The 27,774-nt window shown below is 38.0% G+C and overlaps 1 protein-coding gene across 9 annotated transcripts in view; it reads left to right on the top strand.

The window, feature by feature from the left end:
• Nucleotides 1-491: 491 nt before the first annotated feature.
• Nucleotides 492-27,774, top strand: part of SFSWAP (splicing factor SWAP) — a 253,473-nt gene continuing 226,190 nt past the window's right edge. For 7 of the 9 annotated variants that reach the window (XM_074972596.1, XM_074972598.1, XM_074972594.1 and 4 more), the window contains exons 1-7: nt 492-878; nt 3,420-3,589; nt 4,181-4,318; nt 14,044-14,129; nt 17,406-17,631; nt 19,336-19,451; nt 21,125-21,260. In XM_074972596.1, the coding sequence (XP_074828697.1) occupies nt 634-878; nt 3,420-3,589; nt 4,181-4,318; nt 14,044-14,129; nt 17,406-17,631; nt 19,336-19,451; nt 21,125-21,260 (1,117 nt within the window). In that variant the 5' untranslated portion in view covers nt 492-633. Of the gene's footprint in view, nt 879-1,759; nt 3,042-3,419; nt 3,590-4,180; nt 4,319-14,043; nt 14,130-17,405; nt 17,632-19,335; nt 19,452-21,124; nt 21,261-27,774 lie in introns of those variants that run through there. The other 2 variants (XM_074972599.1, XM_074972600.1) reach the window with 2 other exon arrangements.

The raw sequence follows: 27,774 nt of genomic DNA, 5'->3' as shown, positions 1-27,774 counted from the left end.
GCCACTGCCCCCACCCCCCATTGCTCCCTCTGATGCCCTTCCCCCCATGGCCCCGTCTGCCCCCCTCCTGCCACTGCCCCCCCCGTTCCCTCCTGCCACTGGCCCCCTCCCCACAGCTCCTTCTGATGCCCCCTTCCAGAGCCCCCATCTGCCCCCCCCACCACTGCCCCCACCCATCGCTCCCTCTGATGCCCTCCCCCAAGCCCCGCCTGCGCCCCTCCCCGCACCCGCGGCCCTGCCTACCCCTCTCTCCAGCTGCCCGCCCTTCGTTCGACTCTCCCGCGGCCCAGCCCCGCAGCTCCCGTGGACAGTTTCGCCACTCTCGTGTCGCAGCTACCCTGCCTGGCTCCAGTCGTTCCCCACCCCGGGCCCGTTGCCTGGCTGTATCTCCTCCCACTCGGCCCCAGGGCGCGCAGCGAGATTAATCCACCGCTTGGTGCGTTATGACGAATCTGCTGCTTACCGGAAGCCAGACGTTTGTTTACCCCGCCTGTGACCGGAAGCGGAACGGCCACCATTTTGTCTCGGGCGATGGCGACCGCGGCGTTGTGGGGGTGCGGGGTTTAGTGGCTGGGCTGACTCGCTTCGTTCGCTGTTAGCGCGCTCCTGGCCTTCCCCTCGCACCCTCCCGTGATGTTCGGAGGCGCTGGCGGGCCGCGCCGGACTGTGGAGGAGGCAGGGCCGCCGCCGCTGATGTTGTTGTCCGGCGGGGGCGCGGCCCCGGGACCCCCCGGAGGAGGCGGTGGGGGCAGCCGCGTGGAGCTGCTGGTGTTCGGCTATGCCTGCAAGCTGTTCCGGGACGACGAGAAGGCCCAGTACCAGGAGCAGGGCCGGCACCTCATCCCCTGGATGGGAGACCCCAAGATCATGATCGATAGGTCGGTGCAACCCAACCCCCAGCCTTTGCTGCGAGATCTCCTGTGATAGCCTCTTTCTGCTCCTCTCCCAGTGCTGCGGGGTGTGTGGGGGCCTCCCTCTGGCAGGAGGAGTGGGGGAGTGCTTCGTCTCTGGCAGCGTTAAGGGAGGCCCTTCTCCCTGGCATTGGGTTTGGGTGTCCCCGTGGCGATGTTGGGGAACCCTTTCCTCTGGCAGGGAGTATTGGGGTTTCCCTCTCTGGCAGGATTAGGAGTCTCTCCCCTTCCTCTGGCAGATGGTATTTATTGGGGTCCCCTCCCCCTGTCAGGGTGGGTGTATGTGGGGAGGGGTGGGGATAATCTGCTCCTTTTCAAATCAAACCCCAAGCAGCTTCTCACCTCAAAAGAAGGGGGGCTCTTGCTATAAGGGAATGCTAAATTAGAAACTTAAATTGTGGGGTCCATAAGCAAGACGGGGGGGGGGGAGGTTATTTGCACAGAGAGGGAAATTAGGCTGAGTTGAATTCCTCCATTTAATTTAGACCATAAAGTGCCGATGGGATCCCCTAAAAAGTAGTTCCTGGCCTGATTGCTCCCTTGTCATGCCATGAGTTGTGGCAGTTAGGCCACTTAGCTTTCCTTCCCAGGAGTTTCAGGCTTCTAACCTCAATTAGGAGTTGCTTTTTTGGTTGTTTTTGTGATTGGTAGCAGCTCACAGTCTGAGGGATTAACAGGATCTGGCTATTTGATTTTTTTCCTTTGGTCTCTGCAGTAGATTCAGCAACTCAGGATCAGATGGAGGAATATATTAGTTGAAAAACTGCTTTTCAGTGGCTCTTGTGGCGGGGGGGAATGGAGAATCAGGTTGGGAGTATTTTGTGGGGGCTTGAAAAGCACAGTGCTTTAAGCAGTTGTGGTTGGACCAGAAGACTCAAATGGGAAAACCTGAAGGGCTTTGGTTTGAAAAGGATCACATCACATACTGTAGGCATTTGCTCCCTCAATTCCCACTTCATTAGGCCTCTTTCAGTGGTTACATGTGATTTCCAGGTCCTAGGTTTGCAACCATATCTACTTGATTGGAATAAATATTCATTGAAGTGAGGTGGTGGGAACCCCATTATGTGAGACTGGACTGGGCAGAAAAAGATTCACAGATGCCTTGTTTGGAGTAGTTAACAGGTCTTTCCCATTTATGATTTCACTAATTGAAATCAAACACCTAAATTGGAAAACAGATCAGAAATTAATTAGTGTATAGTTGTACGTTATTGTTGATATGGAAGTTTAAACTTAGTGATGGGGCCTGTCATCTAGTGGTAGTTTATTTTTGTGATGAGACATTTCATTAGCCAGTTCTGTGGAGTAAATTAAGGTCGTTGTGGTGTCATACAGTAATGGCCTGAGATAGAACAGCTGCAGCAATTGTTGGGAGCAAACTCTAAGTATGTGCATGTATGTATACATAACATTTAAAACCAATAACAATCTACATTTGTAAGTTAAGGAGGTTTGCATTTATGAACAAAAGTTAGAATCAGATGAAACATTATGCACTAACCTTATCAGCTCCTTTGGAAATTCAGATTTTTATCCCCAACAGCATGAAATCTTTTCCCCCAGTTGAAGAAAGCCTATTACTGTGGGAAGACTGGGGCAGAAATTTGCTTGTGGATAAACACTTTTGATTAACAAGACCAACATATCTCAATAACATTTTCTATTAGTTATATGTACTTTCTTTGTTTTTGATTTAGCAAGATGGCTCAGTCAAGAATTGTGTGTGTGAGGACTAACCGGCGGAGTGAAGTTTACTATCTCTTTATTATCTATTGGTTTTTAATATTGACACATAAAGGAGAAATATGTCAAACGTTATCTTAATGCGGCACTTTTTCTGCACACAAAACCATTTCTGCTTAGGAGATGAAATCACATCGTTGGTTATTGGTGCCATTTTTATGGTGAACCTCCTTAAATTGCATGTATATGTTACTGTTCCTATGTATGTTTGTCTCTCTATCACATAACCCAGAACTTATTTCCTCAGCCAAATGGCTAGGGGTCGAGCCTAGCCATGATTTTACCTCCAATGGACGCAAGTTTCTTTGGTGAAGATCTCTCCTGAGAGTTCGGGACTAGCAGAAAGAAGCGAGAAAATTTCGACCGTTTGGTTCTTACGGATAGGTATTTATGTATTCGGGTTTGTGTGAATGTAAGCTATTTGACTTTCCAGAAAAAGTATTTTGCAAGTGACATTGAATGGTTGGTTGAACCATATACGGTAAGAACTATTAAGGAAATGGATCCCATTTAAACTATTAAAGGATACTTTTGCCTTTAATTGTACTCTTTATTATTCTGTTAGAGAGGAATTTAGACTATTAAAATATTTCATTTTGATAGTTGGTGTGAAGTGAGTAGCAAAATTAAATGTAACTTCTAAAATGAGGCATGTTTTAACATATTAGTGTTTTTTTTCATTTTAATGGGTAAGTATTTTTAAGTAGTCACACAAACCCAAACCCTAAGTTTTCTGCATTGACCAGCTCTTTCATCTTGCAGGTATGATGGACGTGGTCACCTCCATGACCTCTCTGAATATGATGCTGAATATTCCACATGGAACAGAGATTATCAATTGTCTGAAGAGGAGGCTAGAATAGATGCTCTCTGTGATGAAGAGAGGTATTTAGCCTTGCATACGGACTTGCTTGAGGAGGAGGCGAGGCAAGGTATTGCTCAAGGAAACTTTCCTGAGTTAGAACACATTTAATTAAATTTAAATAATTAAAACATTAAATTTACTCCCACTCATTTTATACTCATTCTTTCTGATATTATCTTGACAGTACCCAGTGGATTCGAAAAACAGGAGTCTTTGCCTGTCTGAGAGGACCTCAGGATAGTTTATATATAGATCCACACAGAAATTGCCCAGATTTTGAGGGCAGACTGGGATTTGAAAAAACAAAACACCCCCCACCATCCTTTTAACTGTTCTTCTTTAACAGTATTGTATAACTGAACGTTCTTGCATTTTCCTTAATTATATTAGACTGTGTAACCACTAAAATCTTTATCTCAGCAGGAGGAAATGGTCAACAAAAGGCACATGCATTCTGCTATCTTTGGTTTTCACAAACTTGCTGGCAAAAGTTACTATGCCTAAAGTGTGAAGAACACAATTTTTATCTAAAAGTTAGGTTGAAAACAATGGTATAGTTCTGGGGGGTGTTGGGTTTTTTATTTATTTTTTTTTTTTAGAAATAGTGTAGCTTAATTATATTCCATAGTAGTAATTAGAATTTTCATTTTTCTTCAAGAGGAAGAATATAAGAGACTGAGTGAAGCTTTAGCAGAAGATGGTACCTATAATGCCGTGGGATTCAGTTATGGCAGTGATTATTATGATCCTTCAGAACCCACGGAGGAGGAGGAGCAGCAGGCCTCCAGAGAAAGAGGTGAGGAATCAGAATAAACATTGGGGATTGGTAGGGAAAAGTAAAAGCACCTTCACCTACCCTTACTACTTTTACAGTTGCAAGTTGTGAATCCATACGTCACTACAATGTACATGTCATAATTTGAGGGCTTTTTTTAAAAGTTGGTGACGTCTCAGCAAAGCTCTTATAGGAGATGCTTCAGTGAGTTCTCATCTTAAAAAGATTATTTTTTTCAAAATATTACTTTTCCCAATTTACTGCAAAATATAATTAAAGCCATAATTGTCAAGATAAGGAAACAATAAATTTGGTGATACATTATCTTTGTTTTTTTAATTGTGTTCTTATTCACAAAATTCAGGAATGCACAATGGGTCTCTCAATTACTGTAATAATGTGGGCTATAGTTGTCATCGTTTGGCATTCATTTTCTCATGTTATGATGGTAGTTTAGGGAAGATAGTTGTGTCATGTTGGAATGTCATTGAGCCCTCAATGACCCCCTTAATTGGCAAGAGTTTCATATGAAAGCTGGAAGAATGTTTCACTGTTTTGAAAACACGTCAACTGAATTAAATGCAAAATGGCTATGTAAACTAAACATAAAATGATGTTGAAGGGCTACATTCAGTTTGAAAATCATATTTTTCTGAAAAGTTTGTACATGATTGTTACAGCTAAGAACTAGAATTCAAGAAATTAGAAAAAAATCTTATTTTAGTTTTCTATGCAGTTTCTTTATAATCAGTAGGAGGAAACTGACTAACTGAAAAGACCCCTAGAAACATAAATAGGGCAGCTGAAAAACCCTCCTACAATTGTACTAGAAGAATTTTGAAAAATTAAGATGTATAATTTGTAGTCTATTAATGTTTTTTAAAATTTGTCAGCCTAAATTTTTTTTAAGTTGTTTTTCTTTAAAGTGCCATTACAGGAGCCTGTAACAGGCATACACCATAAAATTCAGAGTTGTAGTCTTTTATTTCATTTTCAATAAAAATACTTTGCACTTATAACAAAATCCACTGTGTGCTTTAAAAATATTGCTGTATTGAGTGTCTCAACACTTCTGATTTTTACCATCATCTGTTGGGGCATCTATGAATGTAACTACATTACTTAGCAATTTGAAAAATGATTTCTTATTGCAGCGTGTGAGAGAGTCTGGTGTTCTGAGACCCAGGCAATAGAAAGGGATGATAGAATTAATCAGGGCTAAAGAAAGAGCTCTTGATCTGTAAATTTCCTGTCATTTGTCTGTTTATACTTTGGTCTGTAATGTTTTTAAAAGTTTCCCCTATTAAATCCTTTTTGCAGATCCCTGTAGAAGGTTGTGTATGTTCTTACACTTGACTGGGGCTGAACTCTCAATCCAGGGCAGTGTCACTGAAGGGCCTGCCCGTCCCTTATTTTCTAATATAAATTTTTCTTCTGTTTTTCAAGGCAGAGGCTGCAAGAGCTTTCTCTCACTCTTCTGCCTATTTAGCACTAGTTTTTAATCACTATGAGACAAGTGGGCTATCAGCTATCTAAGGAAATAGCATCAAAATTTGTGTATATGTAAAAAGTAGCTTCAAGTAAGGCTCTTTTCCAAAGGCACCTTTACTTTTTCTCAGTGTGAGCACTTTGTAGTGATACTGTGACTTGATGAAAACATGTATGCCTAAGTCTCTTGAAAAATCCAAGGTGATCAAGAGCAAGTTTTGAGGTTCATCTGCATCCTCTGCCTCACATGGAGGAACTGTGCACAGCCTAGTGAGGTGAACAGCAACTACTTAAGGTCATTATCTGAGAATCTATGGAGATCTGTTACACATGCTCAAATAATGAGTGGGATTCTAGGTAAAAGAGGTATCCGTGCAACTGATCATGTTGCAACCTGAAAAATAAGATTATGCTAAACAAACACTTGCTGCTTTGATCTATTCGTGATCCCAAAAAAAAAACTCTAAATAAAAGGCAAAAGCATATATTACCCAACCAATTTGAGAGAAGAATATTTGATATGCTGTCAATTCTGTATTGGAAAGCTTATTAGGGCTGCAGGGGGGGTAGTGAACCCATCAGCAGGCAGACCCAGGAAGCGTTTATAGTCCCCAAAGGCAGACTTTCCAGCTACCTAAACTGGGTACAGCTATTGCTTCTCTGTCTGAAGGTATTGTAATCCTTTCAAACTTGGGTTTTCTTTTTGAAAGAACAGGCTGAAGAAAGTTTCAGTACTTTGAAACATCATCTGCAGATGCCAATGATGTTAAGTTGCCATACACTTGAAATAGACTTCATGTCCTGATGTGATAGAGCAGTTCAGACACAAAGGTTCACTCACATAAGATTACCCTAGCAGGTAGATGTAGACTAAGTAAAATTTTCTGCAAAGGCTTATGACATCAGTCACAGGATGCACACGTGGAATGCAGATAGCTGACACCATTAGCAGTTTTGAGGCTAAGTTTAAGGTAAGTAACTTTTCAGTGAGAACCATTACAAAGCATATGGAGAAGCAGATATTCAGAAAATGCAGAATCTTAACATGTCACCAAGATAGACAACTGTGGAGGAGAAAAATACTGGCACAGAAGAGTCCTATTTTGTAAGGTTTCTCAACGCAGTCAACAACAAGACAGCCACAAGTTGGGTGGAACAGAGCCAGAAAGATGCACAGCTTGGCTGATTGTGCACTGAGGCTAGGATTTAGGCCTTAAATCAGAGATTTGTGTAGATTCAGAACGTTTCAGCACTGCAATTAACAACTTATTCATGTTTGAAAGTTTTTGTTCACAACTATTAGGACCCTTTCCATTTGCCAGGGAACGTTTCTTACTCATGATGATATAATCCTGCTTTCTCATTCCAGTAACTTTAATAAAACATTCCCAGTACAGTAGAAGGGCGAGGCTGACAGTTAAATGGGAAGAAAAACATCTGTTGTCCCCCAGTGCCTGTACACATCTGAGGGAAATATAACGTGCTGACTGAGCTGGTCCACCATGGTGCAAGGGAAATGGAACCTCAATGGTATTTAGCCAGCCAGTGGTTCTGTGGGAAAAACCCCTGGTAGAATTATGTCAGAAGAGAGTTCAGAAACGAAGAAGTTCATTGGAAGGAAAATACATGGAAACCAAAATTAGCCAAACGGAAATTCCAGCTTTGTGTGTCTACTCATTCTGGAGAGAAACCATGATGAAGCAACTGAGATGATACCGCTGGTACCTCACTGGCCAAGAAAACTCAAGACCTTTCTAGATATTCAAACTCTTAGTGGCAAAGATTGTTCAGTGCAAGATCCAATACTTTATTAGAACTCCGTCTTTCTCAAGTAGGCTGCGCAGTTTTTGAGAGAGTCGGACAAAGTATAAGGTCATTTTAATCACTGAAAAAGATGTTATCTTGACTACCAGGAAAATCTGTAATGGAAGCATCAAGAAGGATTTGGATTTTTTAAAAAAAAATATTTTTGAATATCTATATGCCACCAAAGTCACATTACCAGTCATTTTGAAGTTCTTACAGATTCACAGTTGTACTCAATGTAAGTTCTGTCAGTCACTGCAGGCTATCTCTTGCAGGTTTCTTTTACTCAGCAGGACCACCAAAGTTAACCAAGTGTCCCCTTTTGAATCAAGTAGAACCTTTTGAGGTAGAAATAAGATATGCTTCTTTGAAGCGTAACTTGCTTTTCAGTACTCTGATATCACATCAGTTTGAGCCCATCATTTCCATTCATTTTCCAAGTTGTTGCCCTTCTGATCAATGTAACTTGGCACAGAGACTAGCTGAGCTATTGTAGCTGTATTGAATGTAAGTGCTGCACAGAGACAATTTTGAAGGTGTGTGCAGATCAGAGTTTCACAGAAGGTGGATAAGGAATTAATTTCCTCTGAGGAAATATTCATCCTTTTTGCCAGTGTTCAGAAAAATGAAAATTCCTGGCTTAGCCTGCGACTTCCTTCCTGATGTTCAGTGTATCTGAAATCTTCAGCTGTTGTCTTTTCTTTCTCTCTTTCTCTGTAGATGCAGGGAGGAACACTTCCTATTCTGTTAAGTAGATCTGAATGTCTCTTGGGGAAAAAAGGCAAAAGGTTAGACTCTCCTTGGGAATTAGGACATATTCTTCAAGTTTAGTGGTCATTTTATGGTCTGAAAAGGCCTCAGCAATTTGATTAAATCTGTAAAGAAGCCACGTGATTATCGGTTCACTTCTGAGCGGCATTATGAGATCTATCTCTGGCTATGTCTCCACTGCAAAGTTCACTCAGCTCAAGTGACAAAATACAATATTACAAAATAACAGTGGCTGCACAGAGTGATTATGTTAGCAGCTGTCGAGTTTTACTAACTTGACTTGTAGCCTGCACCCCATGACAAGCCGGCCAACTTGTCATAAAACGGCTACTGGTGCAAATTAATTTGGCCGCTTTCTGCAGGTGCATTATATTAGTCTTTAATTACATGTTCACATGCTGTCTTTTCCACAGTACCCCTGTTTCATTCACTGCATAGGGTGGACCTGCTCTGGAGATGTATCTACATAGGTCATCAACAGGCCTGGAATCTAATTTCAAGTCCCTTCTCAAAAGTGTGAGGGCGCCAGAACATTCAAAAGAAAAGGTGGCCAGAAGTTTTTAACATGGGTAAAACAATGTGTTTTTCCCTAGCCTTATTCCCAGAAATGGCTGAACCATTTTGCCTGAATTAAAAAAAACAAACAGCCTGAGCCTGTATCAAAAATTTCAGCCCAAATGGTTAATTTTGCAAAGTTATAAATAACTGAAAACAAGGTCTTATAATGGGAAATGTCAGACAATCTCAATAGGTCTTGCTGCCAGCTCCGCTTATAATATTAAATTCTGAAGGTTTTTTTTATCAGTTCACTAGCCAGTTTCCTTCTGTGTCTCTCTGTAGCTAGCTGCATTGCTAGCTACAATATTTTCATTTAGTTGTTGGCATATGGGCTTAAGCCCAAGAAAGTAAAAGTTCTTTTCCTCACATAAGGACTATTTGCTACTCTCACACATTCTGAGATATTTTTTGAGGTTAAATAGACCTGCATTAACATTCACATTCCTGCAAATTCAATTTTAACACACCAATGTTGGAATTAGTCTTTAGTCTGGAATGTTCTTGTGTTAAGTAATCATTGGAGTTTTGGAATTAGCCATCTGTTGGGAAGATGAAGGGGTGTTTCTGCTGACACTGCCCTGATTGACAGTTCTGCTTCAGTTGCCTCTGTGTAGCATGAAGAATACTAATGAATTCTAGGGTTGCAAGTGCCTCAAAATAGAGGTTTTGAATGGAAATGCTATTTCAGTCATAGCTGTAGCATTGCTGTTGTTGGGCTAGAATGAAAACTTTGTTTGTTTTTACTAAAGGGGTGCAATATCCATAGGAATTGCCATGCTGATTCAGAAATGAGGTCCATCTAGTCCAGTATTCCGTCTCTGACAATGGCCAGTGTCATATGCTTTAAAGCAGCAGCTCTCAAACTTTATTGGTTCACATATCGCCTTAAAGTGAATGGATGGAACTTGAAGTTCATTACCATAGTACATGTACTGCAGTTAGGGAATCCTTGCTCTAGAGCAAGGATTGGCAACCTTTGACATGCGGCCCACCAGGGTAAGCCCCCTGGCGGGCCGGGCCAGTTTGTTTACCTGCCATGTCCGCAGGTTCGGCCGATCACAGCTCCCACTGGCCTGGCGGGCTGCGTGCCAAAGGTTGCCGTTCCCTGCTCTAGAGGGAGGTGCAAGAACCCTGCAGTCAGCAGGTGGGACATAATCACACTACATTAGATCTGATCCTGATGTATAATAGAGATTTGCTGAAGCCCCATAGTGATTTAAGATAATACGGGAAAGTATATTAAACTGTTATGGATAACAAGAATGTGTAGAGTCATAAAATATCCAGTGCTTCTTTTAATCTTACTAAGTTCTTGTGGTGACAATCAGTTCCACAGTCACATTGTTTGGAGAAAGTGTTTCCTTTTAGCAGTTTTGAATTTGCTACCTTTTAATTTTATTGAATGTCCCCTTGTTTTGTATTATGAGACAAAGTTAACACAGAAGCTCCTCATCTGCTTTCTCTGTTCAGTTCATTATTGTGTACCCTTCTATCCTGCCTCCTTTTATCTTTTTTTCTATGGGATTTATTTACCTATCTTTTCATTGTTACTTCATATGATCACTGAATCATTCTTGTAGCCCTTCTCTGAATCCCAATCCTTTACTTTTAAAGCAGCACATCCAAATACAACCTCAGTGCACATTCTGAATAACTCCTAGTATTTTAATATCACGCCACTTTGAATTTTATTTTACTTTCAATTACTATAGATAGTTTTCAGGTATCTCAAGGGAGCCCAGCTTTAACCGAGGAACTGTGGTTTAGCATTGATCATGTTGACTCTGTGTCATTGGAAAATGTTTTACTTCATTATTTTAAAAAACACTTAGGCTCCACTCCAGCTTTCCTAAATATTATTTCTAGCATGCTTGATTCTCCTTTTCTCTCCATAATACCAGTAAATTGATGTTTAATATAGATAAAGGCTTAAAATCCACTTTTTCCTCATGGTGTACACTTTTGTCTTTGTAGTTGAGTGTAGACAAATTACTCTAATTTCATTTAGTGTATAATTGAGCTTGTTCAGAACTGAACTTTTTTTTCGGAATACTTTCAGTTCATCATGACAATAATTGATTAGGACGTTTTAGTGTAAGGAACAAACAGAAATCTCTATCTTGGTAGAAAAGCTGTGCCTGGTTAAAGCTGTTGATCTGACTTACTCTTAAACTGGTATTTCTTCTAATGGAAAAAAACATCAGAGAGCTATTACATTCTCTTACTCAGTGTTCAAGTTTTTTTTTTTTTTTTTTTTAAAGTCTTTAAAAAGCCCTCTTTACTAGTGGTATGATTTCTGTCAAAAAGAAAACATAACACTTCCCTTCCTCCCCTGCCAGAATTCTTCTTAAGTTGAAATACCTTTAAAATTTTATAATGCTAGAGTACATTGCATCAGATCTTGTACTGCACTTTCAGAGTCAGTACCACTGAAGGGAAATGGATGTTCTTAAGGCAGTTCATTAAAATGGAATTCTGACAGTGAAATCACTTGTTTAAATGTACCTTGCACGAAATGCTTTTGTAGAAACAGACGGAGGTAGCAAAGTAGATTTTCTAGTAAGGCTTGATTATACTTGGAAAAGGGCTGACAGTTGTTACAGCAGATGAAAAGATCTATCTTCTGTAATTTGCTGTATTTTACCATGCTGTGAATTTTCAACAGAATGGTGCAGTTAAGATTTCCCTTAATGTTGACCTGTGAATTGTAAACATGCCATATTTACAAGTCAGTGTGGAGCAGAAATTAGTTATTGGATTTGGACTATATACACCAGTGTAACCTGATAATGTGAACTTTAGCAATCGCTTTAAAGAAAGCAATCTAGTTCTCTTTTGGAAAAGTACATAACATGCTCATTACTTTAAAAAGCCAGTTAATCACAATTACAAATTTACAACTCTGCTAGTGTCAAGATGTAGCCTAAACTTATTTAGTATAACTTTGCTTCCACTTTCAGGATCTTGTTTTTCTTATGTGGAACATTTGACCTAAAATCCCCTATACTTTTCCACTCTTTTTTTTTTTTTAAACTGTAATTTATTTTGGGTTTTTTGGTAATTGCCCGTTCTGAACTATGGATGCCAAATAAAGCAAATAGTTTATAGGTCACGAACCTGTAACAGACTTAGACCCCGATCCTGCTGACTTTCCACACAAATAATAAAGTAGTTGTCAAAGCCATCATATCTGCATCCCATCAAACATGTCTTCCCAAGAGGCCTGAACAAAGTGGACTTTGGGGGCCTCCTCTGAAGGAGGGTTCTTATTTTCACAGAAGTTTTATACTTCCCTATTCTGGCTTTTCCCCCGCCCCTACTTTATTTGTTATTTCCACCATAAAGTAATCTATTTTTATTTGGATTAAAGTTTATATCAGAGGGTTATTTTATTCAGAATGAAATACCTCAACAGTTTACTTTCTGGATTTTTTTGATGTACATCTAGTACAGTAAATGACGGATTGCCATGTGCTGCAGGATAGTATGGAGGAGCAACACTTGCTTCAGTTCTAAAGGTTACTAAATAGAATAGCATTGCAATGTTGCAGTCATGCTCTTCTTTGTACTTTTATTTCTTAAAGGAAGTTAATTTTCAAAAATGGTATTATACATAAAATAATCAAATGGACAAAACATTTATTAAATATACAGTAAAAATAAATATTTCCTGTATTGTTGCTTCCTTTTTTATATTTGTGCAAAATAAAGTTTGTATAATGTAAATCTATTAAATATCTACAGTTTTATTCCAAAACTCGATATGAAATGAAAGGAGCGGAGGGGAAAGAGACCATTACAATTCTCATCCCTCTCTGAATTGTAAGAGATTAAATATCTTTTCTTGAATCTTCCACTTAAAGTATGTTCCGCTAGAGGGAAACGTTACCAGTGTGGCCTTCAACTGTTTGAAATCAGATCAGCATGTCTCCATGCATCTTTCTCTAATGTCTGAAACTGTGTAGCATTAACATACCCTAGTAGAGGAGAACTGTTGCTTTTTTATATATATCTGCTTTGTTTCTCTTCATATTAGCAGTATTGCACATAATTTTTCATAGGTCACTGAAGCTAAACACCAATAATAAAATATTGAACCTCACTGTGCTGGTTGAACTGCTTGGAAGTACAAAAATAGAATGCTGTGTATGTTGTCCATTTTCTCATTCAGTCTTTCTCACTGTTTGCATTCTCTAGTTTGTCAAGGTGAGAGAGGATTCAGTCATGTGTTGAAGCTGTTTAAGTCTAAACTAGTAAAGTGGAGCCTACTAAAATAACTACTAGTTAAAATACAAATTTTCTGTGCAAACAGTAACTACATTTTAATAAAGTAAATTATTTAGTAGAGGGCAAACGTTTTTAGTCACATCTACTTATATTGTTCCACATAATGGAAAGCAATAGAAACTCGCCTTTGTGTGTAATACAAACAAACAAAAAACAAACACTTTTTTTCACATTCATGCTTGTCCTGATCCTGCAATGCATTGCATATGGGTGGACACCTGTGCCCACACTGAGCCTTACTGAAGTTAGTGAGACTACTCATGTGAGTAATTTGCACATATGAATAAATGTTAGTGGCATTGGGAACGTAGGAGCTCTACAACTTGCCTAGTTGCAGAAAGGAACATCTCTATCCACTGCATTGAAAAATTGCCCCTTAATTTTGGAAGAGAAAAGCTTATTTAAAAAAATAGACATGACATAAAGTAGTTCAAGATATAATGGAAGTTGTCTGCAATATCAGACTTGTTTGTTCACTACTGGGTCAGGGGTTGATGATTTGTCGGATATTGGACCTTTAATAAGCCATTGGTACAATATCCTACAAATCAAGCACTGGTCCAGTGCTGAATATAAGTAAGTTCCATATTGCAGAGAAAAGCAAGATAGTAATTAGTATAACTTGATTCTTAAGGTCCAGTGCCTTTAGAAACCCTTCATGGTGAGTAGTGCAAATACTTTCAGCACTTGTCCTGGCCCAGCAGTTAGAGAATTCTGATTCCTTGAACCACAGATCCTATCAGTATTCCTTATTTAAAATTTTAATACATATTTTATATGTCTCATTTTTTTGACTAGTTCTGTACTGTAGCATTTCACTTTGTCATTTACTGTAGAAGCAGCTCAGGCAGAAAATGTTGAAGAAAATGAAGAACCTTTCATTGCTCCCTTGGGACTGAGCGTACCTCCTGATGTAGAACTGGTATGTGTGTATATTTAATATTGCCTTTATTGCTGTAAACTTTCATAGCCATTCGTAAGGTTTTAACTGCATTTTTCCATTGTCTTTGAGTTAAAATCTACCCAGCTATTTTAAAATTAGTGGGTTAATTTCAACTGACAAAGGTGGTAAAGAATTAGAATTGTCATATTTTACTTGCTCCATTGAAAAGGGTATAATTTTTAGCGTAATGTGCTTTTAGCATCACTTACAGTATTGATTAAAGTACTCTGGAAGAAAACGTAATTTTTTTTGTAGTGTTTATTTTTAAAATTCCAAAACGCATTAGCCAACAAACTAGGTTATGTGCCGATAAAATGGTAAACTTTTGCAAATTCTTTGAAATAAAAGCATAAAGAACCACATTAATATAATTTTTATCTGTCTTTTCATTTGGAACAAAGACAAAACCTTGAGCAAAAGTATATTAAAGTTCAACTTTTTACAAAAAAAGAGGGAAAAAATTAAAAATAGGGGTTGCACTAAGTAAGCAAACAGCAACTATAGCCATGTTAGAGAGGACTTTTATGAAAGAGTGATGAAAAATTAATAAAGTCTAAGAAATATATCCCCTTATTTTGGGAATATCAGAACCACAGAAGTTTTCTTTTCATTCCATGCTGTCACCACAATCCATGCAATGTAATTTTTGAACTTGATACAATTTACCTATTTTCTATAAAAACGTAGGCTCAATCAACTCTTCCTTCTTCACGGAAGTTTGATTTCACTGAAGTGAGGTACCATTGATGCTTGACTACATTTGTGAATGTTTGGAATTCAGTATGTTTCACGTTTTATATAAACAGACACAGGGATTCTTTATATCATAAAAATGTATTATAGAATGTTTTGAAAATGTTTCTGTGGACTTGCCTCATCTCAGAGGCAACAGATTACTTAGCAATTTGCTGATGAGCTCTTAATTGGCAAACATTACGAGAACTCTGAGTAAACACTGTATTACTAGTGCAGTAAATACTGGAACACACAGTATACCATAGCTTTGTCTTCATTAGGTATTCATTGAAGGATTTCATCCTGTTTAATGTTGGTATCATGTGGTACATATCAGAGCTATTCATTTAACAGATCTTATATCCTTGTTTTACAATTTTGAATTTTTTGTTTTATTGATTTCTTGTTTTTTCCAAAGGTTTCTGTGAAATGTTTGTGTAATGAAACTATCGTAGACGTATAAGAGTGCGCCCATAAATATACTCTTTCAATGCAGTTGTCTTTGCAGTAGGGTTTCTTTGTTATAAATGAAAAAAGAAGAGGAGTACTTGTGGCACCTTAGAGACTAACCAGTTTATTTGAGCATGAGCTTTCGTGAGCTACAGCTCACTTCATCGGATGCATAGCATATCGTGGAAACTGCTATGCATCCGATGAAGTGAGCTGTAGCTCACGAAAGCTCATGCTCAAATAAACTGGTTAGTCTCTAAGGTGCCACAAGTACTCCTTTTCTTTTTTCTTTTTACGAATACAGACTAACACGGCTGTTACTCTGAAATTTGTTATAAATGTTGGAGGTTGAGTTGCTATCAATGGTAGAACCCTATTCAATTGTATTTTCCCATTGGAACATTAAGAATAAATCCAGATGAACCATTCTGATCACAGTGGAATCTCTTTATTCTGGGCTCTCCATTTCTCTCCCCTCTCATTATCTTCTTTTCCTCATCTGGTAGACTGCAGTTGTGATACTGCTCTTTGCATTTATGAGGGCATGCTGATGGTGTGCCTCCAAGGACCTTCTAGAATTTGCTAGGGTCCTCTGTTAAGTTTGTGACATGCGCCAAGTGTCATCAGTCCATTTATCAAAAAATCCAAAGTTACTATCCAAAATGCAAGTTTTCTATTTTTGACAGAGTTATTGTCAATCCCAAACCCCATTTTTAAAAATACATTTTATTTTATAGGCCAGTAGTACTAATAATCTGTTATAAGTTTCCCTGTCAGCATAGGAGTAATTGATCGGCATATATTTTTCAGGAGCTTATTATGAAAGGGATACCATTAATTTTAAATCTAATGTATTTGAAGAAAGAGTTAAAAATAGTTTCAGATACATCCTCTGCCTTTTGAGTTCTCCTACTGATATTTATGGTTTCAGTAATATTTTCCTGTTCTGTTTCTCTCCCCTGTTGCTGCTCAAAAGGGCCACCAGAGACCAACTGATTAAATGATGACATTGTGAAACTGGCTGTGCACAAAGTCTGTCAGGTGCACAAGTAAAGAAACTGATACTGTAGAGAGAACTTCTTTGCTAACTTTTAATTATAATAACCTCAGGTGTTACTTGGAACAGTTGGGGAGGGGAAAAATTAGACAAAAGTGTGATTATTTTTCAAGTTAATATTTTAATAAAGACTTCAGTAGAAATAAACTTGCCAAAATAAAGGTCCTTTGTGTTTACATCACCTTCAAACAAAAATATTTTTCCACATTTAAACAAATGGCACCAATCTTAATATGGTTTGCCTTAGCTGTTTTGAAATGGAATCTTGCTATGCTCTACTCAGACTTCTGTATCTGTCAGTGCAAAAAATGTAAAAACATAGAATGAACCATTGTGGCATCTAGTTCTTCTTGGGTATCAATTATTTTAATTGTAGAAATTCATCATGTGCAGTTAAGAAAAAATAGACTGAGCTGAGTAGCGAATTAAATAAAGACAGTGAGCAGTACTGTTTATGAAGCATTTCAATTCTTAAATTATGTTCTTGTTCTCCAGATGGTTTGGTTTTATTTGGAAGGGTGGTTGGCAGCTTTCATTAGTCCCCAGTAGTGGGTGAAAATGGTGTAGTGCTGTTTAGCTTTATTGCTTGCAAAAAGCATTCAAACTTTTATATGGTTGATTGTGGCAGCACAGAGGAATTGCCGTTCAGAGGACACTGCTAAGATATTTTTGCGAATACAGACTAACACAGCTGCTACTCTGAAACCTGCTAAGATACAGTTTCCTGGAGGAAGTCTTGCTACTTAATATCAATCTCTCTACCAGTCTAGGACACTATTTGCATACTTTGAGAGTGATGTTAATTTCCCCTAGCAGAAATAATGGTAACTGTATTGAGAGAGACTAGTGGGAGAAGTTTACAGGAAGGAAATATGGTGAATCTTCAGGGTTTCTTCAGATTTGAAAGCTCTTCCTTTTGTTTAACGCTAGCCAGGTGTCTCGCTAATTTACTTAATTGTTCATGGATTGTTTGGTAAAATGTGTTCATAAGTATTTTTATTTTGTTCCCATAGCCACCAACTGCAAAAATGCATGCAATTATAGAGCGTACTGCAAATTTTGTGTGCAAGCAGGGAGTTCAGTTTGAGATTATGCTGAAAGCCAAGCAAGCCCGCAATTCTCAGTTTGACTTCTTGCGATTCGATCACTACCTCAACCCCTATTATAAACTCATTCAGAAGGCTATGAAGGAGGGACGATATGCTGCTCCTTCCGAAAATAAAATGGAAGAAAAAAAGAGTAAGTTATTGTTTGATATAAAATGCGTATCTTGATCATGTGTGGTTTTATAAATGTTCTCTGGTTTATTTTGCAAAAATGAGGCAATTATCTGAACTGGAATAAGGTAGGGCCACATGGAAGTTACTGCATTCTGTCTCTGTAAATTACTCCCAGCAGGTTCATTTGGGTAAGGTGGTGATCACTTCCTGTCCTAAACTGTTGTGCATTGCTGCTATGTACTTTAACAATGGCTGCTTATTACCCCAGAAGTGGCTGAACATCATGGGTACATGAAGTGATCACTGTGTATAGCCTGCTTTTGGATGGAAGTTGCCACATATTTTAAAAGTGCTATTGTTTGGCTTTCTTTCTGCACCTTTCTGGTAGCATTTGCTTTTTGTAGAATTAATTGCATGATACTGTGTTTTATAAATATTTTACAAATGTAAAAGAAGTGACGTCTTCATTGAATTATGTACTGATTTTTGTTTCCCCGAAGGGGAATACATTGGGTAGAGGGAGAGCAGGGCAATCACTGAGAAAGCAGTCAGCTAATTAGTACACAGGAACTAATGGCTTACTTAATGTTGACAACTTCAAGTTATATGTAGCACCAGTATGTGTGAGCTGCAATATTTGCACGTAAAACTTTAGGAATATGTAACTAGTATTGTCAAAATAAAGTAATTTAAAAATCTGCCGGGCACGCACACCCCCTTGCTCTAATATGGAATGCACACTCTACAAAGAAGAAAAGAAATAAACAGCCATATTTTATTTTTTTGGAGGGTTGGCATGTTAGTATGATAATACTCTGTCATCCTATAATTGAGATTGATAAGGTGCCTCAGAACAAAGGAAGTATATTTTTACAGCAAAAGAATTCCAAAAAAAATCTCTAAAGGGAGAATATTTTATATTATTCAGGTCTAAGAGCTGCTGTGGTCTTGGAGCACCTATAATAAATTCTATTTGCTTATAAATTCTATTAGTCCATTGGAAAATTACCCCATGCAACTAAATATTAGTCTTAATTTGATGGCTCACCATGCTTGTTTGTGTCTCTTATTTTTACTAGTCTGTCTGTAAAACAGTAAAGGGTTTTAAGACTTCAGTTTGTCCGATTGATTAATAATTTGATAGCTAGTAATGCTGCTGTGCCTCTTCTGTTTTAACCCTTTTTTCAGGGTTTTTAATTATCTGTAGCCAGGGGCTTGGCCTACACTGCTGAAACAACTTAAAACATTGTAAAGCCTTCAACCATGTATACAAGTGAGAGTGGAAATTTACTTTACACATAAATTTCATTCAAACTTGAACTGCTATAAATTATGCTTGTTCAAATATGTACATATCTGTCTGACATTATGTAAATAATGCCAACTTTTAAATGGTCACAAGAGAACATTTTAATTTTATTGTGTAATAGTTTAGTTTGTCAGGATTCATTAGGCTTTTCAGTTTTGTTCTGTAGCTGTTATTGGAAAATAAAAGGAGATATAAAATACCAGATTTAAAGAAGTCAAAGTTCATTCATACGTTAGAATTTATGTAGCTTATTCCTTGAATGACTGAGTTTCTTAAAGCCGTAGTTTCTAATGGTGTTCAAAATTAACTTTATTCCTGCTCCCTTTCTCCCTACCTGACACCTCTTAAAAGAGAGAGAGAGAGAGAAATCGAACTAACCCCCCCTCCTTCCCCCAAACATTTGCTTTTATGTAGATTCAAAAGTTAATTCTGATGAAGAGGATGATGAAGAGGATGATGAAGATGGCAACTACCTGCATCCGAGTCTCTTTGCCTCAAAAAAGTGCAATAGACTCGAAGAGCTTATGAAGGTAAGCCCTCTGGAGAATGGGCTCTCTTTTTTGCTCTCTTTGTAGTGTATCTATCACAGTGGGGTCCTGGTCCATGACTTGGGTTCCAAGGTGCTACTGTAGTACTACTACTACTAATAATAATAATAATAATAATAATTAATAATAAAAGGTATTTGACCATATTAAAATTACTGTTCTAGGTTGTAATGCTTCAAATTGCAAGTTGTGATTTGTATCTAGTACAATCTTTGTAATGCCGTACTTCCCTTGCTTTGTTGACACAACCGGAAAAAATAGAGCCTACATATTGGTAAAACCTTTGGAGTATATAACTTTAGTGCTTCAGTTTTCCTACCTTATGCTTTCTTAAGTTCCTGGACACCCTTGCTAATTGCCAAGATTGGTAGTTTGAATAGTTCTGTTCCCTCACAACCAGCCTTCTCCTCTGTTATTTTGTAGCGAAGTAGTTGTGTTGAAATTGTGACATACTTTTAATGACCAAAATCTTATGTCCTAAGCACAAGGTCGAGAAGCTTAAGAAGCTGGGTTGTGAAGGAGAAACTTCTCAATCGCAGATCTGCTACAGTATCACAGTTGATTTAGAAAATTATTGGGGGGAAAAAATTGCTTTTTATTTTCAAGTCAGGTTTTCCCTATTAGGAAAGTAGTTTAACATTTATTTCCTGATCACTTGAATAAAAAATCCTACCTGAACCCTGACATGTAAATCATATTATTTTTAGCAGTCTGCTTTTATCTTTGAGGTGTTCTGGCTTTGAATACACCTTTTTGTGTTGCATAACAATGAAGGATTGTTTCCATATTAACTATATATCAGCGATAAACAGTTCTTTAAGAGATCCTGTCCCTTCATACATTGTCTCAACTTCATGTTTTCTTTTTACAATTTAATAGAATCCTAGTATCTAATGATGGTTTAATTGAATAACATTTCGACAATTAAATGTTATCCATTTGTATTATTTTTACAAGATTGTTAAGCATTTTTGTTTCCTGAATTTATTCAAGATACCTTGCTGATGGTAATGACATAAACAGCTAAAACAACGTAATGAAGACTAATCTTTCATTTTATATTTTGAGGATGTTCAAGGGGAATGGCAAAAATGCTAACTGGTCAATGATAAAAAGCCCTGGCTGGGATGATTTAGTTGGTCTTGGTCCTGCTTTGACCAGGGAATTGGACTAGATGACCTCCTGAGATCTCTTCCAACCCTAATATTCTATAATAAGATACCTCATATTTTCACAAGACCCACCATTGATATTTAATGATAGCTTTGATGGAATGTTACTTGTAGGGCACTACAGAATTCCTCATCTTACAGGTTTATTTAAAAATATACAGATATGCTGTTTTATCATTCTTACTGCTCACTTCAGGTATGCTTTTGTGGTAAATGTAAGACTTTTCAGTGGGTTGGTAGCCAGGGTGACGTGAGAGGTATAAAGGATAGACTTTTAATGTGTAAGAGATCCATTCAGACTTGTGTTCCAAACAGTGTGTCAATTTGTTGGTATTTCTCTAAAGCACAATGATGAGACATTCTGAAGTCAGTGGGGAAAGGGGGAGTTAAATTGCTGTTACTCTTCCTCAAATTCAGAAATTCTAAATGCTTACTTAAAATTGTTGCTCAAGTGTTAAATTGATGTCATCACAATTTCTGCAGCCTTTGAAAGTGGTGGATCCTGATCATCCACTTGCAGCACTTGTCCGCAAAGCTCAGTCTGACAATAACTCATCTACCCCACAATCAGCAGATGGTGCAGCCATACAGACATCACAAGTGGACTATCCTGCAGATTGTAAGTACATTGTGATACTAAGATTATAGTAAATATGAGAACTGTCCTCTTTATAGATGAAAGTAATGAGAGGTGATAGTATTGGTCTCTCAGTAGACCATCTTTCCAAGATGGATAGTCCTTGTATCTAAGGACTGGTAACTTTCCAGTGTAAGTTTTACACCAATTACATTATTTTTCTGGTATCTTAATTAAGCCTTGAAGAGGTTAAGTTTGTTTTTATTTTGAGAGAAAATGGAATTTCTTTTATACGATATGTAACGATGCTGGTTCTGGTGGGACCCAACTGGGAGTGCCAGTTCAGGACAAATTGCTAAAAGCTGGGCAGTTACAGCACAAGGCTGGGGTTCCTATGCACACCAAGGTAAACCAAACTAGCCAAACGGAGAAGACTTCAGTTTCACCCCACTAGCTAACCATAAGTCACTCAAGCATTCCCTTTGACGTTCCAGTTTCCCAGTATCATCACCAGTGCCACTTGTTATGGGGACAAATGGTTATGAAAACCAATACCCCAGGAAAAGAAAAAAGGTTCTCTCAATCCCAAAGGACCAAGCCCCAGATCCAGGTCAATATACAAATTAGATATTACCCACAAATCATGCTGTTGCCAACCCTTTAGAATCTAAAATCTAAAGGTTTATTCATAAAAGGAAAAAGATATAGATGAGAGCTAGAATTGGTTAAATGGAATCAATTACATACAGTAATGACAAAGTTCTTGGTTCAGGCTTGTAGCAGTGATAGAATAAACTGCAGGTTCAAATCAAGTCTCTGGAGTACATCTACAGTCCTATGTGTAGAGCTTCCGTTTGTAGCAAAGTCCCTCCAGAGGTAAGAAGCAGGATTGAAGACCAGATGGAGGAGCTGCAGCAGCTTTTTATAATTCTTGCCATGTGGTCTCTGCTTTTTGTCCCAAAGACAAGCTGTCCATCACATGGCATGAAAAACCTCAGAGTTCTAGCCATAGGCATGTCCCTGCATACGTTGAGTCACAAGGTGCATCTGCCTTCTTTCAATGGGTCAGTTGTATAGCTGATGGTCCTTAATGGGCCATCAAGCAGGCTAGGCAGAGCTGACACCAACTTGTTTGGGGTGTCACCCAGAAGCATAAGTTTGAAATACAGACAGTATAGAGCCAATATTCATAACTTCAACTACAAAAATGATACACATATACAGATAGCATAATCATAACCAGCAAACAATAACCTTGTCTTAGACACCTTATTTGACCCCCTTTATACAAGATTTGGTGCCACTACAGGACTTTGGTTGCAACAATGATCTATACGGTCCCAGTTCATGTCAATAACGTCACACCATATAATGCCAGGAATCACAAATTCAGTACCTTTACCTGATTTCCCTGGTAATGTGGGCATATGGGATCTCAAGATCAAGCCCCATACTTTCTTGCATTTCGTGTAGTTGGTAGTAATTTATCTTGGGATCACTTAATAAAGAATGGAAATTACTTGGATTTGTACTACTAGTATACACAGATGGATGTCTAGTATGAATGAAACAAATCTTTAATGTGTTCAGTATGAAGTACGCTAACAATATTGCACATAACGTTGATGGCATAACTAATGTATTTTAGACTTGCCATTCATGGGTGCTCACATAATAACAATAGAAAGAAATGCCTCTTCCCACCTCCCTCTGGACACTTCCTTCCATGGTTTCATCACCCCCTATTTGAGGTCACTCCACTCCACTCCATTCTGCATACGGTTGACTAATGCATTTGAAACTGCAGCTTTTTTAGCATCCACCAGATTGCTTTCTGGTGAAGAAAGACCAAGGTTAACGTCTCACACCAGGCCTCCTGTGAGTTTCTCAAGCTCAGTGTCCAATTCCAGATTCAGTTCAAAGTGCTGGTACTACCCCGCAACAAGTACTCCAGTGGGTTGGGGCCTACTTATTTTAGAGACAGATGAACGTATTGAGGGGGAGAGAGAGAGTGCTCTGTTAATTGCTGCTGATTGAATCAGAAATGGTCAATCTTCATGCTGGCTCAGTTGTTGACATGGGCCAGTTTCATTTCCTTGTCGGTCATTCTTACCAGAGGATAGATTTCAAGGAGATTCAGAGGACAGTTACTGTTGTTAGATCAGTCATGGTACTAAATTTGACATTACACAAAACTCTCAGAGCTCATAACCTTCTGTGCATGTTACTATTTTTTCCTGAATCAAAATGAGAAATACAGTTGATGTTGCAAACAATGTACTTGTCCCACCAAGAAGATACCAGTTCCTTGCCGGCTGTGCTTCATGATGTTCTAGTGGACAGTTCCAGGGAACACCTGTTAGGTGTACTGTTTTCTCATCCTCCTGCTAGTGTTGTCACAAATGTATCTGCAACTGGCATTTTTTGATTGGCTAAATTGATCAGTTTGCTCAGAACATCCCAAAATGCAGTGACTGGCTGTCTGCATGACTCAACTTGTTTAGTGCCTTCCAGCATAAATTTCAAGTGACTACCTTGGGACGTATAAGCAGTACAACTTTTTAAAAATCTGTGCCTGAATAAGAGAGGCTTTATAAATTTGAAGTAAGATTCCCCTTTGAGCCTGGGAAATGGAAAACTTTGAGGAAACTTATTTATTTTGCACATGCCTATAAACAGGGAATTAGAACCTGTGAAGTGTTTTCTGTATTACCTGTCTCTCTTGATTACCTTTAGTCCGGAAGTGGGACAAGATTCATCAGCTGAGAACCAGAGAATTGGCACTGTGTAAAGTTTTAACCTATCCAGTGTGCAGCTCATTTGCCACCGTAAAAACAACCCTTGCTCGTCTCCTGTAGAGACATTCTAGTTTGGAAAGGACAAATACGATCATTCACGGCCTTCCTTATGGAAGTCACATTTTATCAGAATAGTGCAGATATTTGTGAATGTGGCACAGCTTGTTAACTATCTTCAGCTACTATGATTTATTTATAAACCTTTGGTGTACTATCAGCCATTAGGATCTGCCAAGTTTGCAAGGTGTGAAACTTTTTTGAAAGGTGGTTCAATGTATTAGAGTGAAACTGCAAAATAGTCTACCTTTGAGCATGCAGCATGTGTAACTATCTTACACATAAATGCTGTTTGTTATTGTGTACCATGTTATTTGTGCTATGCTTTTGAACTGTTTTGAAGAGGATTGAATATTGACTTTGCTGAAGGAATCCCAGTGTGAAACACTGCATAAGGTTCTTTGTTTTCATTTTGGTTTTATTTTGGTTATGGGTTTGGGGGTTTGCTTGGGGTTTTTTGGTTCTCCCCACCCCCAACCTCCAAAAATATGGCTTTGGAGAAGAATTAGTTAGTAATTTGCTTTCACTCTGAGCTTCTTTTAGGGTAGCTCCACAAGAAATACTTACTGTAAATGCAGTCGGGCAGCATTTTATTGCCAATAAGCCTCATTAAATAGTCAGCTCATTGTCCTTGGTTTCCCTCTTTGATTTATTGTATACATTTAAAGAAAGCAGCTCTAACCATGGGTTGTATATGAGAATTGACTCCATCTTCCAGTCTGCTTTTCAATAGACCAAATGCACAAAGTTGCTGTCTAGATGGCTTCAAGCTTTTATCAGAGTAAAGAACTTACCCGGGTTCAATAATTTCTGAAGTGTTTTTTAGTGATCATAATGTCTCTTAGGCTTTCTTGGTAGTAAAAATTATCTGGTAAATTGTTCAAAAAGGGCATAAGGCTTACATTTGAATAGTAGTATAAGGCTTTTTTATTGCAGCTATTGATGATTAATTTTAATTTAAAATTATTTGTATTTATAAATCTCCATGCAACTTGGAAGAAATAAAACTATCAATTAAAAAAGAAAATAGCAAGGTCTTAATAGTAATTTTGGATGATTGCACTTCATATTAACTTTTTCTTACAAAATGGCTTTTTCCTCTATCTCAAAATAGCATAGAAATAAAAAAGATCCAACAAAAGGTGATTCTCTCCTAGAGAGACTTTAAAAGTGAGGTCAAGTTAGAATACAGAGCAGTAGGAGGAGATAAAACAGAATGGTATAAACTGTATAACTGAAGAGGAAGCATTATGCATTTCTGTGATAAATAGAAGACTACGAAGGGATATGGTGAAACTAAAGCATCAAAATTAAAATACGTAAAACAGAATAATAGTTTGATGCAATATAAAATTAACTTGTGGAACTTGCTGTTGCAAGATATTGTTGAAGTGGATAGTTTTAATCTGAAAACAGGTTTACATATAAGAATAGGCATAGCATTAATTGTTGTACTACCTAGAATTAAATTACAAAGGGCTCTTAATCTTCATATTCTGACCATAAAATGATCTCTTGGGTGTCTCTTCATGGCATGGTATTGTTTAGTTATGTGTGTTAGTTTTTTCTTAACTGTCATTAACCACTGTTTTTGGCAGTATCATAGTAGTACATTCTGGTGATGCCCTGTTAACTCAGGTTATTTGGGTTACTGTAACATCATACTGATGTTAAAGCCTGTTAAGACATGGCTGTTGTTTTCTTGATTAAGATTTTATAACTAAAGCCGTAGTGGTGCATTTTTTTTCAAGGGGTTTATAGTGAACTCTTGGTGTTTATTCTTTCAGACCCTGATCTTGCAGTTGACAACTTTCAACAGCCCTGCGCTCGTGCAAAGCATTAATTTAAGTCAGTTAAGGATTGACGTTTAAGTGTTTTGCTTTAAAATGTTTCAAGTGTTTTGTAACCACCTGGGACAAACAGTGTACTTCTATCTTATTGCTTAAAGTTCACGAGTTGTATTTTGTCTGCTTTTGGAAGCTGAAAAACCTTCAGCTTGTTGATGCCATCACTTAGTAAAGAACCTTTTGCATAAATGTCTTAGCAAGCTGAGCCAGTCCTACACAAACGGCATTTAAACAGTGAATCTGTAGGCTGTTAATGAATTTATATATAATTTTGGGGGGCATTAGCTACTAATTAGTTACATTCTGAGACCTTGCCGCATGTAGAAGTTGGAAAAATTCAGATTCCCACAAAACCTATATTAAAGTCATCCACAGTTCTTGTACAGTATTCATTGACACAGTCATTGGACCAAATTAAGCTCTGGCATAAGAGGATACAGGTTTCACTGAAGTGAAAGGGAGATGTGCCCCTTCATGTATAGAGGATCCATTGTAGAGTTGTGCTAATCTTCATTTAAAATGTTTGCTTTGTAATAAGTAGATAGGTATAAAATATTTAGGTAGGGCAAAGTAAAGGCTAGAAATTTGAAGGAAATTTGTCTGCTTCCACAACTCAGTGGTAAGAAATTGAACACCTGTCTTTCTACTTTATGATGCATAAAAAAAGCCCTTGCAAATTTTTCTTATCGGGGAAGTGAGGGAGAGGGAATATTGAGGTTTTTTTAACATTAGAAATTCAGATGGTGTCCAACTTGAGTATTCTTTGTGGTTATTTATGTGATAATCCAAGATAATTTATGGATGTCTTCTGCAATCCATTTCATAAATCTGAATATATCATGGAGGATGACATGATTGTTTCATGCTATCTACACAGTAACATCATGGTAATTTTAGGATGGGTTGTATCTGTGACTAGTGTTTGATGTTTCTAGAGAGGACTGAATCAGCATTCAAAACACTGGAATCCAAATCTGGAAATTCATTTTGATGGCAGCAGTCAGGATCAAGTCTTTAATACAAGCGTAGCTAGGTGTTTGGTAAATTCAGTGCCTTGAGCTGATTCCTTGTGGCCTACATTCTCAAGAGTGGGTAGTGATTTGAGGAGACTGAAAAAATTTCTATGATTGGTTTTTGGTACTTCCAGGATCCAGCTGTCATAATTGCTACTTAACAAAATCAGAACGTAGCAGTGGCTTTTCTGTAAATGTAGAGGGGGGAAAAAAGGAACATTTTTGTGTTTGTATTTTTTTCCATCTAAATGACATCTTTATTATGGTGGAGAATATATTATACATGCTTGTGCTTAAAAATTATATGTTAAAAAGGTGGCGATAGGACTGATTGGGGGATTTTGTTACAGTTATGTCCTTTCTTGTATGAGCATTGAATCTGTTTGGCTATATCTGTACAGACAGGGGTTTTATATTTAGCTTAGTAAATTGCAGTGCGGTGCAATGAGTTTTTCTTCAAGACATATTCATGAATTTGATAAATTTTAGAATCGCATCCCTCAGAAGCAAAGCAGTAGCAGCGATAAATTTTCCTGTAGATTGTTGGTGTCTCAGAATCTTCTAAACACGGTGGCCAGGTAGTCACCCTTTTGCTCATCTATAGAAGTGAAGTTCTTTGGTGGCGATTTAGTGCTAATAAATTCAGTGCATTTAAGATGCTGAAAGCGAATCTTTTTCCTCATGCTGTTTTTTACTGTAAGGGAATATCTGGAGATGTGATAGGCTTTCTGCTAAATCAGCCATTCTCTTAAGCATGGATGGGAGAATTCAGATAATTAGACAATCAAGAAATGTACCAATCTTTCCAAATATAGAGTATTGGATGCTAAAGGTTAGTCAT

The sequence above is a fragment of the Natator depressus genome, chromosome 15 (assembly GCF_965152275.1).
Source record: "Natator depressus isolate rNatDep1 chromosome 15, rNatDep2.hap1, whole genome shotgun sequence".
Lineage (NCBI taxonomy): Eukaryota > Metazoa > Chordata > Testudines > Cheloniidae > Natator > Natator depressus.
This window is presented reverse-complemented; position numbering and strand designations above follow the sequence as displayed.